Here is a 16389-nt window from a genome sequence, read left to right as displayed (position 1 = left end):
TGTTCACATGAATGATTCTGGCAGGTCACTTATTGAGTCACTTATTCAACAAATATTTACTGGACACTTAGTATGTGTCAAGTCCTGGGACCTTTAGCCTCAAACAGAACAGCATGTCCCCTGCCCTCACGAAGTCCTGAGGGGACACTGAAGAATAGCCACAGTCAGTGCCATAAGATATTGGCAGGTGGAGGTGGTGCAGGGCTGTAGGTCTCCAGAGCAGGTACCTTACCTGGCCCCGGGGCACTCGGAAGGCTTCCTGGAGGAGGGGGACACTGAACTGAGCCAGGGATCAGGAACATGGAGCGCAAAGGTCAGGAATTGAAAAGCATGGTGTATTCCAGGGATGGAGAAGTGTCCAGTGGGATTGGAACAGAGAAGGCAGGGGCGGGGCAGCAGGCAGGTTTGGGCTGGAGAGGTGGGCAGGAACCAGAGTCCACAGGGATGGCTGTGCCAAACCCCTAACCCCTAGGGGATTAGGGGTTAGGGAGCCATGAAAGACTGTGGGCAGAAGAATGGCGAGATCAGATTCAGGGCTTGTTTCTGCCTCCATCTCACTGGGTGAGATGAGCTAGTTACCATCTGCGCCTCGGTTTCCCTCTATGTAAATGGGAGATGAGGTCTAGTGAGGACCTGGCAGCCCAGATTTCTGTGCCCTTCTTGGGCTTTGGGTGACCTCCTTAGGTTTGATGATTAACTTACGGCTGCTTGAGGTCAAATCAAGTTGCTTGGCCGTGATCCCTGACGAGGACTCTGTCAGCTTCAACCCCATCTTCACGATAAACATGCATCGCTCCTAGTCAGCTGTCCTGTCCTGGCCTGAGCTCTGGGGACAAGGGATGGTAAAACCCAGTTCATGCCCTGAGGTGGCTCCCGGGTTGGAGGGGAAAGGAAGACACCCCATTCAGTGACAATTCTAACACCCTCAGGACGACAGATAACAGACGGTCCCCACAGGACAGCTGAGAGTGGGGTGGGATCCAGGAGGACTTCCTGGAGGAGCAGGCCTTAGTACACAGCTCAGACTTGGACAAGAAGCACGACAGCTGCCTTTATTGCGTGCCTACTGTATGCCAGGTCTTTCATGTTGACCAGCATGTTCCAAATGTTTTTTAATACTTGGGTATTTATTTCTGTGTGGAGTAGGAGATATACGGGTGTGTGTGTGTTGTGTGTATGATTCGAAGCCCATAATTTTATGGAGATGATTGCTGAGGAAAAAGCTAGGCAGGTATTAAAATTTAAAAATAGAATCTGTTTTTTTAAAAAACAGACTTATTACTTAATATCTGTTAGGTAGTAGCAGTAGTACAGTAGTTTCTGGCATGAAGAGGCAATACACCTAATAATTAGAAAACAGACCAGCCAGGCTCTGGTACAAATACCAGCTCTGCCACTGACTGGCTGTGTGACCTTGGGTAAGTTACTTACCCTCTCTGCCTTGTTTCCTCGACTGTAAGATGGGGATAAAATACCTCCTTAGTGGAACTGAGGTGAGGGTCAAATGAGCTAATAAATGCCAAACATTTAGAACCGTAGTAAGATCTCCTGCTGTTGCTGCTATTCTCATTGTTACTATTATAAAAGAGGTGAGACAACAATGTGACAAAAATTGCAAAGGTGGCACACAAATGTCCAAAGTTTGGGAACATGACATCACAGAATGCTTACAGCACCCTGGGGAGATGGGTATTGTAAAGAACTGTACATCATGGTATCAGACTTGGCTCAGAAAGGCCAAGGCACTTTCCCAAGGTCACACAGCAGTGGCAGAGCCAGGGCTCAGACCCAGAGAGGCCAGGCTCCGGAGCTCCTGGCTTGGAAGAGGAGGAGGTGGGAAAAGCCAGGGTGGCTGCATCAGATGAGGTTGGAGAGGTGGGCCAGGTCACTGACCTGTCTCCTCCCAGGGCCACCTTCGTCAGGCAGCCCCTGTCCCTGACACCTCAGGCCTCCAAACACCCACCCTGGCCTGTCCCTTGGGTTATTCATTAAGCTTCATTTCACCATCCTCACCCGCTGCTGGCCTTCTTGTTCCCAAGGCGAGGGAATGACATGGAGAGGAGGGATGGCACCTTGGACAGAGACGATTGGTCCTCATATTTGCAGGTTCAACTCTGGACTCTGCCCATACACTTTCCAAGCCACAAAGCTCAGTTCCGTTAAACGGATGAGAGAAGCGGGGCTTGGGCAGTCATGCAACCAGCCTAGCTGGTGAGTAACCCAGTTGAGATTTGGACCCGGGTCTTCTGGTACCACCATACCTTAGCTAACTTCTCAGACCCTTGCCAAGATGATAAACCATTCTAGAACACACTGGGTCTCAAACTAGAGGGCCACATTTCTGCTGAATGGAGCTAATTCCCTCTGTCCTCTGTAGAGGGACATGGCCCTCCATTTGCCACTGTCCCTACTTTTCCCCATTGCATTTCCAACTCCCAACAGACCCCTGTCTGGCCCTGTAGGTATCTGAGTTTGAGACCCTTGTACAGAGGAACTCTCAGAGTCAGTTATCAAGGGAGAAGCTGTGGCACAGAAAGGTTAAGCGACTTGCCCCAGGTTGCCCAGCAAACAGGCCATGGAGCCAATCTCTGAGGGACCTCACATCCAACTTGGATGGTCTTGTCCTAAAAGACTTACAAATTCATAGCCATGGTTGAGTTGTCTGAGCTGAAAAAATCAGGAAGGGCCATACAATGCACCCTTGTTGTGGGTGGGGAAACTGAGGTCCATAGGAAAAAGGGGACAGTTTAACATCTGCCCTCAAGGCCAAGGAAAATTTTGATCCATGCGACCCAGCCATTCATTGATGCATTCAGCAAATATTACCCCAAACTACCAAAATCTAGGTCCCGTGAAAGGAGAGGTGGAGACAAGAATTAATCAGGTACCCTCCCGGTCCTCAAGGGGCTTGCAGTTGACATATGAGTCAATAGATGCAATAAAGCATTATAGATGTAGCAACAGAAAAATGCAAATTAGAGCAACAACAAAATGCTATTTTAAAAGCTATTAGGTAAACAAAAAAAAACCAAAAAAAATTTTAAGCCGAAAAGCAATAACAACCAGGGCTGGTGAGTATGAGGAAAAATAAGTACCTCACATGTTGCTGGTGTGACTAGGAATTGCTACAGCCTTTTGGGAAATGAATCTGTCAATATCTATTCCACTTTGATAAATACCCATTTCTTTGACCCAGAAATCTTAATTTGGGGGATTTATTCTCCAAAAAAAAAAAAAAGTACCAGAGGGTACAAATACGGGTATGAGAGTGTTTATTAATTAAATCGCTGTCTAGAATAGCAAAAAACAAAAGAAACAGTACTGGAAGCTGGGATGCCCTTGAATCAGGAAATGGTTGAGTAAGTAATAACATACCCTCGACATGGAATTTTATGCAGCCATCACCAAGAATAAATTAGATCTAAACCTATTGACCCAGAGAGGTATTCATGATGCATTTTAAGTGAGAAAAGGAAAAACAATATGTACAGTATGCAATGACTTCTTTTTATTATTATTATTTTTTTTACAAAGAACAATGTCCAGAAGTGCCTGATATATCAGTCTTGGATGGTATATGTACCTGTAGGCTCGTGGAAAACAATGCTGACAATATTGGTTATCCTGGTTGTAACAGGGAGGTGGGGATGAGGGAGGAGAGAAGCAAGGAGGCAGGGGGCAATGAGAAGATGTGAAGATGAAAATGTTTCGTGATCTGTACGGTAGCCAGTGACCACCTGTGGCTACTGAGCCTTTGCAAAGTGGCTGTGAGACTGAGGAATCGAATTGTGCATTTTATTTAATTTTGAATAATTTAAATGTAAATAGCTACAAGTGGTTACTGGCTTGCGTACTGGACAGCATGGGCCTAGAGAATCTGTCTAGGGACCTCGTGGGTCTCAACACGAGAGACATTTATTGTCACAGAGGGAGGGAAAGCGTTCGTAAATCTGTGGCTTTGTGCAATGATTTCCCCATTCGACACAGACAGAGCTGAGTGACACACAAACAGGAAGACAATTACCAAACAGGGACAGTAAACACCCCAAATAAATAGGGGGTCCGTGTGGTGTATAGAGGGATGCAATTTTTTTTAAAAAAATCCCATACCCAGAGAAAAAGAGGAACTTTACAGTGGAGACACCTGACAAACCCTACCTGACCAGGTGATTGAGGTCAGCATCAACAGTGGTAAGTCATGCTGGTAGTTCATATGGCCTGGATGAGATGCGACGACAATGGCATCTCACTTCCGTGGTCTTCCTCCCCAAGTCCTCTACCCCTAGTTTACTTGTGAGAAAAAAAACAAAAAATCCACAACTAGGGCTGTGGAAAACTGTCAAGGTCATCAAAAACAAGGGAAGTCTGAGAAACTGTCACAGCCAAAAGGAGCCGAAGGGAATGTGACAAGTAAAAGTAATGTGGTTTCCTGGGTGGGATCCTGGGACAGAAAAAGGAGAGTCAGTAAAAGCTAAAGAAATCTGAATAAAGTATGGACTTCAGTGAATAATAATATATCAGTATTGGTTCAATAATTATGACAACATGTACCATATGAATGTAACTTTTTAATAATAAAGGAAGCTGGAAGTGGGGTATATGGGAACTCTCTGTACTATCTGTGCAGTTTTAGATGGTCTTTTATGTAAATCTAAAACTATTCTAAAATAAAAAGATTTTTAAAAAGTCCCTACACCCAAACCTGCAAAAGTAGTGGGAAGTAACAATACCGTTTACAGGAGGATTCTTTACTTTGCAGAAAGATTCTCCTCAGACAGTGCTAAATAATGAGTTTTCTTCATTCTCATTAAAATAGTACTTAATTGACCAAAGTCTTATGTTTTTAAATGGAGAGAGAGGCTGGTCCACTTCTTAGATATAGATGTTGAGAAGTTAGCAGATGACGGGGAAAAAGGTAGAAAAGAAATTGGCTGCAACCACTAGATAAAGAAGAGGTAATGAAGGGGACCGTCCCGGGGTCACAGATAACATGTTTTCCCCCTTTGCCATAGTTATTTGCCTGCATAATTAGGGGAAGTGTATAGATGAGGTGTGTGTGATGGAGGAATAATATTTTTGAGAATATTAATTTATGATTCCTTCCCCAAAGGAGGAGAGAAAGAGACAGACAGAGAGAGAAAGACAGAATGACAGACAGAGAAAGAAGGAAGGGAGGAACAGAGGGCGAGAGACGGAGGGAGGGAGTAAGGTAGGAAGGAAGGAAAGAAGGAGGGGAAGGGTCCCGATTTGTAGCATTTGCTGATTTTCATGGTGTCAGTACACCCACAGTGGACAGTTTCAAGCTACCAAAGTTTTAATAACTGGCTCCCAAACTTCCTGCAAATTTAACAGATAGTAGGAGTCCACTCCAGCACTCCACTGCTGAGGGTCTGGGGGTGGGGGTGGAGGGGCAGGTTTCCTACACGCAGGGAATGGGGGTGACAGCAGAGTAAGAGAACGAATTTATGGCAGTGGCCAAAACTCTGGAATGAGTATTGCAGGCTCCAGACCATAGGCTAAGGACCCACGTGGCTGGGAATGAGAAAAGCCTCCTGGGTAATCTGAGGTGGGGGGGCAGACAATTGAGGACCAGACAGCACCCCCACCCTGCCTCTGGTGACTTGGCCCCAAAATGTCCCTGCCATCCTTGGGAGAAGAGGGAAACACTTACTGCCTCCAATTAATTATCTGTTTGAAATAAAAATTAAGCTGAGTTAGGGAAAAGTAAAGAAGCCTTCATTTGTTGCACACTGAGTTTGTGGTCTGAGATTTAATCCTGTTGCAAATCTTGACTTTTTGATGAACTCTAGACAAAATCCCCCATAGGCTGTTTGGACCTTGCCAACTCTACCCACCGCACGCGACTGATGGGTGATGATAACCTCCAGGGAAGGCTCAGTGTAGCCTTGGGTCCTGACCTTGGCCACAGCCAGCTTTAGCCATGAGGGCCCACCAAGAAGCTGTTTGTCACATCTGTGGATGACACAAAGCCAGGAGGCATCACTACAGACAGTGCCACCAAATGGCCCAAGGAGGGGTCCATCAGGTCTCAACCAAATGGAATGATGGGTTGAAGCCTGGTGAACAAAAGTAAACAGGGTTGGCTGCCAAGTCCTACAGTGAGGGCCTCAAAGGTTAAATTCATTAAGTCCAAAACAAGTGAGGCCTGATTTGCTTGTATTAATTTCACCAAGAAAAAATCTTTTCACTTCTCTGGGGGGTTGATTGAGTAGCAAGTGGATATAAAACCACAGCTTTTTAGATAAAGCACATTTTACCCACATTGGATTAAGTCCTACTCGATCTCAGCACTGCTGACATTTGGGGCCAGATAATTCTTTGTTGTGGGGGCGCTATCCTGTGTGTTGTGGGATGCTGCATGGTTGGAGGAGAGAGACAGGGATCCAGCAGGGACTGAGTCAGTACAGACCTGCCCTCAGGCTGCTCGTGGCCCCCAGGGAGAGACTCCACGGGCTATCAGGCTGCAGAATCCCAAAGAGGCTCCAACCCAGACTTGAAGGGGAGGAAACATGAATGAGGAGCTGGGCCTGGAGGGAGGACTCAGGAACAGAGGACCAGGAAGGGTGGAAAAATCCTGGATAATAATAATAATAATAACAAAACAAACAAACGAACAAAAAAATAACTAAAAAGGGGGGTGGCCGGATGGCTCAGTTGGTTGGAGCGCAAGCTCTTAAAAACAGGGTTGCTGGTTCGATTCCCACATGGACCAGTGAGCTTCGCCCTCCACAACTGGAATGAAAAGCAATGGTTTGGGCTTGGAGCTGGGCTGCTGCTGGGCGGCCGGTTAACTCAGTGGTTGGAGCACGGTGCTCATAATGCCAAGGTCGCCAGTTCAAGTCCCACATGGGCCGGTGAGCTGCGCCCCCCACAACTAGATTGAAAAACAACGACTTGACAGGGAGCTGATGGGTCCTGGAAAAACACACTGTTCCCCAATTTAAAAAAAAAAAACACCTGAAAAAAAAAAAAACCACAACAACGAGAACAAAGATAATCATAATAGCAGCTACTGTTCTTTGAGCCCTTACTCCATGCCTGGCACTGGATTGCCATTATCTCTAAGTCTTGCAATACCCATCATCTCATTTCTTGCTGCAGGAAACTGAGGCTAAGGGAAGTTAGGTGACCACCTGAGGTCACACAGCTGCGTGTCAGTTTCAACCCAGCTCTGATGGACTCAGGAGCTGGAGACCTTAACTAATCAGGAGACTTGGCTGCACCCGCCAGAAGTGCAAACAGAGGTGAGAGCTGTGCGTTTCTCCCTAAGCTGTGAAAACAACCGTCAGAATCACCACCTCCCACAGCCAAGGACACGCTGGTCAGGCCATCCTCAGAAACACTTCCCGGGAGGGTGTGATGTAACAGAGCTATCTACCCTTGCTATCTGGAAATGGACATGCCTTGGATGCTAGAGTCACAGGCATGAATTGATCCCCCTGAGGTTTGCACCATGACTGTGGCCAACCTTCCCTCGAGACCTCAGCAGCTAACTGGTCAGAACCCCATGACACGGCCACACTACCTGCTTCTGCTCCATTTCCTCCCCAGGGTGACCTTGGGTGAGGCCCCTGCCCCCTCAGTGTCTCGGGTTCCTAGCCATGTAATGGGACACAGAACCACACGTGTACTCACACACGTACATATTTTTTATATATTTGAAAATAAAGATATGCCCAGACAGCAAGTGCTCATTAATGGATGAACAGATAAATACAACGTGCTCCATCCATACAGTGGAATATTATTCAGCTATAAAGGAAAGAAGTCTACATGTTGACCCAGGCTACACCGTGGTCAACCTTGAAGCATGATACCAAGTGAAAGACGCCAGACACAAAAGGCCACGTATTGTCTGATTCCATTTATATGAAACGTCCACAACAGGCAAATCCATGGAAACAGAAGGCAGACTGGTAACCGCCAGGGGCTAGAGAGGACGGGGCAAGGGGAGTGACTGTTAGTGGGTACGGGTTTCTTTTTGGGGTGACGAAAATGTGCTCAAACTAATGCTCTGTAAACGGGCAAATCGTATGCTGTGCAAACTGTATCTCAATGAAGTTATTATTATAAAAAGGGTATACCAAACAGGATGTCAACCACAATGGTATATATTTTGTTTTTTTCCCTCTTTTTGGTTCTTATATGATTGATTTTCTTAATTTGGTGTTGTTCAAATCACAACAGCGATAGATTCTTGTCGAAACCAAAGAAACAATATAGGGAGGTATAAAGACAGAATGAATCATCTTGTTTCTAGCACCCGCAGCTGCCCCCATCCAATCACGGTGTGCTTGCAGCAGAGAGAATTCAGCATTCTAAGGTAGGTATCTGCCTTAGTCCCATTTCACTGACGGTGTGGATAACCTCATGTCACCCACCTGCATCTTGGACCCCTAAAGGGACCAGGTGGCCCTCTCTGACCCCCATCTCAACGCTCTCCATCAGCCTGGGTCCTCAAATGACTCAGAATTCCTGAGTTTGCATTCTGCCGCTGCCACCTGGGTGACAGTTTTACTCCACCTCTGAGACAGTTTCCTCACCTGTGACATGGGACTCGCGATGTCCGCTCACCTGATTGTGTGAGGGTTAAGTGACACCTCCCACGGGAAACACCTGGCATGGGATCGGGCACCAGCAGATGCCAGGCAATGTGAGAGCCGGCTGTACACCCTCAGATGCACACACGTGAGCCTCGACCATCTGTGTGCCCAACACGTGCCTGTGGACGTCCCGCTGGGGAGGGGGCTGGGGAGTGCCTGTGGAAGGTCGGCGGGGCAGCAAGAGGGGACAGCTTGTTGTCCCACAGAGAGCGACGGCGATGCGGGCTGTTTGTACTCTCACTGTCTCATCGATATTCTCGTCCCGGCCAACCAAATGGACAAGAGAGCTTTGTTGAGGGGGCCAGGGCGAGAGCTGGCCAGGAGTGTGTGTGTGTGTGTGTGTGTGTGTGTATGTTTTGTGGTGTCTGTACACCACCCTGTGGGCAGACAGACCCCTGCACACAGCCAGGGACAGACAGGAGACGTGGCATGGGACAGAGGGTGAGTTCAGTTCTGTGACGATGATGAAGATGAAGACGACGACAACAATGGCTGCTAAGCCTTCCTCAACACTCAGTTCTGGGCCCCTTACCTACATACATCATCATGTCGTCCATTCCTAGGAGAGCGGTGTTATTATCATCCACATTTTACAGAGAAGAGAAGGGAGAGTCCAGGAGGCCAAGTGACTGCCCCGGGCCACACAGCTAGTAAAGGGCAAGAGCCAGGGTTTGAACCCTGGTCGACCTGGGTCTTGCCCATCATGCCACCTGCCCCTTTAGGACAAAAGAGTCACAAAAGGATGACAGGGAAAGGCAATAAAGAACTGTGTGCACGTTGTAGGTTTGGGAGTCAGATTGCTGGGCTAAAGTACCAGCTCATCCCTCTTACTATGCCTCAGCTTCCCTTTCTGTAAGAGGAGGATAATGGTAGTACCTGCGTCCTCCGCGGTTTGTTTCTTGGGTGCCTACTGCGTGCCAACCGCATGCTAGTGACTTTAAGTGTATTATCTCCTGCAAGCCTTCTAATAGTCCTTGGGAAGTAGGTACTCTTTTGCAAATGAAGAAGCTGACAACTGGGTGGGGGTGGGGGGTGGAGGGCAGGGAAGCAGAGAGGGGTGGGGGCGAGGGGGAGGAAGCTGCCAGAGGCAGGAGCGCAGCCAGCCTCCTTTTCCCTTCCAAGCCTCCCCTGCCCCCTGGGCCTCAGGCCAGGGGGCGGGTCCTGCGGGGGTGTGGCTGGTCCTGAGGCCCTATTGGCTGCCCGGAGGCACCCAGGAAATAAAGTCCCGGAGGAGTAGCTTCTGGGACAATTCGGAAGACGGTGCACTGGTCCAGACCCTCCCTCTGTCGGCGGACTGCCTACCCAGTCCATCCATTGAGACCAACTCCAATCTACTCCTGGCTCTCTTGGTCCAGCCACCCAGCTCCGTCCCCTTTGCCCTTCCTTTCTCCCAGCAATGACTTCCGGAGAGCCCCTGCACGCGAAGACCCCCATCCGGGACAGCATGTCGCTGTCCAAAGTGGCCGGCACCAGCGTCTATCTCAAGATGGACAGCGCCCAGCCCTCAGGCTCCTTCAAGATCCGGGGCATCGGACACCTCTGCCAGACGGTACAGACGGCTCCGGGTGAGGGTGGCACGTCCCCTTTCCTCTCCAGGGCACGGCTAGTGCCATGTGAAATCCAAGGAGTTCCAGGCGAGGCCCTGCTGACTCCTCATAATGCCTGAGCCACCACCATTAGCGCTTCCTTTGGATAAAGGGTGCCGGTGATGAGGGTCCCCTCGTGGGCTGATGCCAGCCTCTCCTTCACCCTTCCTTGAGGCATCCTCTTTGGGGAGGGAAGATGTCATCTGAGAAGTTAGGGCAGTACAAGTTCCCTGTGAAGGAAGTGCAGACAGAATCGCTGCGAGGTGTTCCAGGTGGGAGGGAAGAGCCCGGGGGGAGACAGGAGGTGGGCCTGACCCCGCCCCCTTGTCTCCACAGTGGGCTGAGCGAGGCTGTGAACATTTCGTCTGCTCCTCCGGTAAATGGTCGGCATGCGTCCTCCTGTCCTCTGCTGTGTGTTCCCAGGCCAGGCGCTCCACCTCTCTGGGCCCTAGTTTCCCCAGCCTTGAACCTCTGCAAACATTTGCAGCAGTCCCAATTTGGAATTCCCGGGGGTGGGGAAGGCAGCGGTCACCGGGGGAGTAGGGTTCAGAGCCCCAAGATCAGGCTCCCAGGCCCTTCCACACTGACCCACTCTCTACTCCCCACCTCCGGCAGCGGGCAATGCAGGCATGGCAGCCGCCTATGCCGCCAGGAAGCTGGGCATTCCTGCCACCATCGTCGTGCCCAGCACCACACCTGCCCTCACTATCGAGCGGCTCAAGAATGAGGGCGCCACCGTCAAGGTGGTGGGTGAGGTGAGTGCTGACCTGGGCAGGGTCCACGGAGGGCAGCTGGTGGCAGAGGAGGGTCTCCCGGTTTCTCACCGCCTCCCCCGCTCCCCTCTCCCATGGTCTTGCAGATGTTGGATGAGGCCTTTGAGCTGGCTAAGGCCCTGGCAAAGAACAACCCAGGCTGGGTCTACATACCTCCTTTTGATGACCCTCTCATCTGGTACGTGGAGCCCAGGCTCGCCCGGTGTGGGTGGCATCCACTCCCTACACCACTGGGAGGGCACTTGCCACAAGGCACGTCCTCACATCATGATGCAGAGCAGTTTTACATGTGTGTGCACATTGTCATGTAGAAGCACACGCACAGGCATGACAGCAGTGCATGCACGTATGTGCACACATGCTCGTTCCACACGGCCATGAGCAAATGCATGAGCTCAGAAGCACTGGTGTCCACAATTGTGTCCCCCAACCCTCCAAAAGCAGATCCCGAGACAAAGATTTCATAGAAAGCAGTTTACTTGAGAAGTGATTCATCAGAGTGGGGAAGTGAGATGAGGAAAGAAGGAAGCCCCTAATTGGGGCTCTAAAAGGGGGTGACTGCTGTGGACAACTGGAGCATAATCCCTTGGGGTCCCTGGAAGCTAGCATGGAACATGAACCAGAGTTCCCCGCCCGCAGGAGAGGATGCTGGGTGCTCATACGGCAACTCCCATAATTCTTAATTCCCACAATCACCGGGGGAGGGATGTCGTCTGTTGGCACTGCCAGTTGCCACATTCATAGGCAATTCCAGTGGCCAGAGGAAGCCCTCAGGTAGAGATACAGATGCTGGCAGCTGGAAATCAGGGTGGAGTCAGGGAGGAGGGGACTAGCCTCAAGGCCCATCAGTGCTTGGGATGAGGACAAGTGAAGGGGGCAAGTGGCATCTCCAGGACCCCTGCCTGGTGTCCAGGAAGCCCAGCCCTGACCTGCCACCTCCTCCCACCCCCTCCAGGAAAGGCCACACTTCCATCGTGAAGGAGCTGAAGGAGACGCTGAGTGCAAAGCCGGGGGCCATCGCGCTGTCAGTGGGTGGTGGGGGCATGTTGTGTGGAGTGGTCCAGGGACTGCAGGAAGTGGGCTGGGGGGATGTGCCTATCATCGCCATGGAGACCATTGGAGCTCACAGCTTCCACGTTGCCACCACTGCCGGCAAGCTCGTCTCTCTGTCCCAGGTTACCAGGTGAGCAGCCGGGGATGCCTCCATCAGGGGTTTGGCAAGCCTTGGGGAGCCCCTCTCTGTGCTGGCTGTGAGGTACAGCCTGATGTCCCATTTTACAGGAGAGGAAACTGAGGCTTTGGTCCTTTTCCCAGAATCACACAGCCAGTGAATGGTACTGCTGGGACTGAGCCCAAGTCTGTGTGACTCTGTACCATGAATGTCACATTTCCTCATACAAAAAGTCTAACAGTAATCATTTATTGAGTTCCTCTGTGGCAGGGTTTTACACACCTCATTAATTTGCCAACCATTTACTGAACCCCTAATATGTGCAAGACACTGGCTGAATCTGGGGAGAAAGAGGTGGCAACACACAGCTCGTGCTCCCAGTTCATACCCCAGCCCCAAACCTTTGAAACATGATGTATAGTTAGCATTAGGTTTGGCTGCTTTATACAGGAGCCCAAAATAACAGCAAGTTAAACAAGATTGGATTTTATTTCCTCTTTTATTTAAAAAAGAAAACAAAGTCTAGAGGTAGGCTGTCCAGGGGGGCAGCTCGATGAAAGCCAGGTGCCCAGGTTCCTTAAGTTTGTTCTCCATTTTCCTTATCATATAGCTTAATGGGCCAAAATGGCTGCTTAAGTGCCAACTATCACACCCACACTCCATCTGACAGAAAGGAGGAAGCAGGGCAGAAACTGTGGCCCCCTCCCTTTACAGACAGACTGGAATAGTTCCACTTCTCTCTCATTGGCCAGAACTTAGTCACATGGCCACGCCTGCTGCAAGGGAGGCTGGGAAATGTCTTCCCGCTAGGCATCCATGTGTGCACCTGGAAGAGATATTGGGGATGTTGGGTAGACAAGCCTCTGCCACAGATAGGGAGGACTGAGTCCAGGTAAGAACTTCCAGATTCCTAAGCCCAGCGCCCCAGAGCTGTCCTCTGATCCTGCAGTGTTGAGATTGCAGAAATAATTGTTGAACGTCTACCGTGGGCCACATACTGGGCTAAGGGCTTCAGGTGGTCCAGGCAGAGACACTCATGGGCGAGAGAGGGAGATGAGCTGGGAATAGAACCAGTGATCACTCAGGGAAGCTGGGGAGAGAGGGAACATCGATTACAAGTGCAGGTCCTGGAGTTATATGGATCCTGCTTGCAATCCCAGCACTACCGCTCCCTAGATGTGTAATCTTGGGCAAGTGACTGCATGTTCTCTGTCTCGGTTTTCCCTCCTATAAAATTGAGCCAATTAACAACAAAGATTATTGTAAGAATTTATAAGGCTGTGAGGTATTTGGCACCTAATGCTTTCTCAGGAAGTGGTCTAACTATGTGTGTGTTATGGGGAGGATCATTTGAGAATTCCACATGGGGTCATGGGACTGAGTGCAACTCCTGGAGGACTTCTTGCAGGAGGCAGCCTTAATCCTGAGCCTTGAAGGACAGGGTTTGGGCAGGCAGAGCGGTGCTAAGCTTAGTGGGGGTTAAGCAAGTGGAGGTGACAACCTGGAGCAAAAGCTGGGAATCTTACCAGGGAATCACAAGGGGGCCTTTTGGGTGTTTGCTTTTGAGTCGTGTTGACCAAAGAATGATGCTATTTATCCCCATTCAAGCAACCTGTGCTTTATTGGAAGCCCCCGCTCTGTTTGGGGAGCCTCTGGTACTTTTCAGTGCTTTACAGCTGCAGACGGCACGCCCCATCCCCTGCCCACGTACCCCAGTTCCTCCTCCCTCTCACACCCATTGTTCTGTCTCTTTCTCTCCCTCCCATCCTGCCTCTGTTTCCTCCATTCCCATTTCCTACGCCCCCTCCTCAGTGTTGCCAAGGCTCTGTGCGTGAAGACAGTGGGAGCTCAGGCCCTGAAGCTGTTTCAGGAACACCGCATTTTCTCAGAAGTTATCTCGGACCAGGAGGCTGTGGCCGCCATTGAGAAGTTTGTGGGTATGTTCCAGGTCCTTTCAAGACCCAACCTGCTGGTTCAGGAACTAAGTGGCTGCCCTGTCCACTTGGTATTCCAAGGGACTCCATCACTGCAAATTTTCCTCATAGTTCTGTCTCTCACCCCTTCCTATAACTTCCCATTAATGAAAGATAATACTACAATGCAGAACAATGAAATACAAAATAGAAAGACCAACGGCACAAATGAAGAAGTAAGCCTGATAACCATGACAGCAGGGGACAATAATTGAGTATTGAAAAATGTTGATTCTGAGCTTCCTGGCAGCCAGGGTAAGAAAGGAAAGTCTAGGCCTCAGTGACGGACGCTGAAGTGGGTCTGAACTATGTTGGACTCTTTCTGGGTTCAGCCTAAGACAGGGACAGTGTGCAGCACACACAGGTAGCACTGATGTTGCCACCTAATTCTCCTGTACTGGCAGTCAGTCTGGCTAATCAACAACCATGCACTGTTGCTCAGATGATGCCTCAGAATCCTTCTCAACACAACGCTCAGGCAATTACAATCATTTTATATGTGTTAGCACTCATGGTGAAACCTAGCCTTGGCTCAGGGCTTGAAAGGTCAATCTAGGTAATGATGGAAGGTTTGGTCCAGGACCTGGGTCTGTGGCTAGGGCTGAGAGCCGATTGGCTGCTTTGCACCCTGTGGAACTCAGGCCCCGCCCTCACCATCCCCCTCCTCTGGCAGACGATGAGAAGATCCTGGTGGAGCCTGCCTGTGGGGCAGCCCTGGCCGCTGTCTACAGCCGCGTGGTTCAGAAGCTGCAGGGAGAAGGGAAGCTCCCGGTGCCCCTGTCCTCCCTCGTGGTCATTGTCTGTGGGGGCAGCAACATCAGCCTGGCCCAGCTGCAGGCCCTCAAGAAACAGCTGGGCATGAAGAATGGGCTGCCCAAGTGAGGACTCCTCCCCACTCGCCCCCCTCCGCTACCTGGGAGACCCCTGGAGGGGCTGCAGTTTTATCCAGCCCCTCATTGTACATATTATTATGTCTGGCTGAGCCTGCGGCCGGGCCAGCCGGGACCTTCTCGTACCCACAAGCCCACTGTGTGGAGGGGCTGACGCTCCCAGATGGAGGCTGAAGGTCAGCAGCCAGAGAGGCTGTGAACTGAACGTCTGCTATCTGTGTGATGGCTCTGTCCCCATCCTTAGCCACACCTGCTAGGGTGACAACCACCCTCATGTAACTACCAGGTCCCCAGAGCAGGGTGGTGGGCAGGACCTGGAATCCCAGCAGGATGCATCTCCTCTGAGGGAGGAGTCCCGCCCAGGCTTTCTCCCTGGAAGGCTGACAGGGCCACAGTCCGGGGTGGAGGAACCAACTTGTCCTTCCTCCCAGAAGCCCCACCCTCCCCTCACCCTTACTCATTTTTCTAATGTGAAGACTTTTTCAGTGAAAAATACATATTTATGAAACAAAGATCCTTTGAGTTTTTCCGCCATCATGGTCTGCCTCCCTCCCCGCCCCCGTTCCTCCCATCACACCTGCTGGCGACACTGAGCACCCCCACCTCCAACCCCGGCCCCAGGGAACCCTGGAGCCCCACCTGGAACTCAAGACCCCCAGCCCAGCTGGGCTTGCCTGCCAGGAGGCAGGAAGCTGCTGAGGGAAGTGGCTGGAGAAGAAGGGCTTGGGGCAGAACCAGCTGGGGAGGTGGACGAGGCCGACCTCATGCTGAGGGGAAGTCCTTCCTGATAACACTCAGAAGGATTTCATCACGGAACCACTGGCAGCAGAGTACTGAGCCCCCCGTCCCTGGGGGTGTGCCAACTGGCTCTTGGACCATCATCTCGGGGACAGGGAAAGAGCGGACTTGAAGTCAGTGTCACAGGTACCCTCTAAAAACATCAAACCCTTTCTTCCAAGGACAGTGCGTGCTGAACCCAGCATATAAAACGGGAGGAACTGCCTTGAGATCCAGGAGGGGGGTCCCCATCACTACTCAGGAATGTCCCCACGCCACCTGTAGCAGCCCCCGAGGCACTTCATTGGATCCCCAAGTTCAAAGTGAAGTTTGAGACCACTCTAATCCTTCAGACGCCATGCAGATGAGCATAGGCTTGCAAAGCCCCCACCCACACTGCCCAAGAACAGGGGCTGTGAAATTTCCGGGACAGTGGAAAACCTACCCCAAGCCCACCCTGGCCACAGGCCTACCTACTGACTTCCACGTGTACTTTAAACACCCAGGGGATGGGACAAGAAGGAAGGGCTGACAGGAACAGGAAATCAGCCCCATGGCTCCAGAGCTGTTCCTGGGGATAGAGTGGGACTGAAAT

At 50.7% G+C, this 16389-nt stretch overlaps 1 protein-coding gene across 2 annotated transcripts; it reads left to right on the top strand.

Annotated features, from left to right (window-relative positions):
• The first annotated feature begins 9857 nt into the window (after nt 1-9857).
• Nucleotides 9858-15529, top strand: SDS (serine dehydratase). Of its 2 annotated transcripts, XM_033097527.1 has the most exons (7): nt 9862-10173; nt 10547-10586; nt 10826-10965; nt 11070-11161; nt 11939-12166; nt 13967-14091; nt 14801-15529. In XM_033097527.1, exons 1-7 carry the CDS (start codon nt 10021-10023, stop codon nt 15007-15009), a joined length of 987 nt encoding a protein of 328 aa, XP_032953418.1. In that variant the 5' UTR covers nt 9862-10020; the 3' UTR covers nt 15010-15529. The 2 variants fall into 2 exon arrangements, with proteins under 2 accessions (XP_032953417.1, XP_032953418.1); XM_033097526.1 differs by lacking the exon at nt 14801-15529 and having other exon boundaries at nt 9858-10173; nt 13967-14794.
• The last annotated feature ends 860 nt before the right edge of the window (nt 15530-16389 follow it).

This window comes from Rhinolophus ferrumequinum, chromosome 25 (genome assembly GCF_004115265.2).
Source record: "Rhinolophus ferrumequinum isolate MPI-CBG mRhiFer1 chromosome 25, mRhiFer1_v1.p, whole genome shotgun sequence".
Taxonomy (NCBI): domain Eukaryota; kingdom Metazoa; phylum Chordata; class Mammalia; order Chiroptera; family Rhinolophidae; genus Rhinolophus; species Rhinolophus ferrumequinum.
This window is presented reverse-complemented; position numbering and strand designations above follow the sequence as displayed.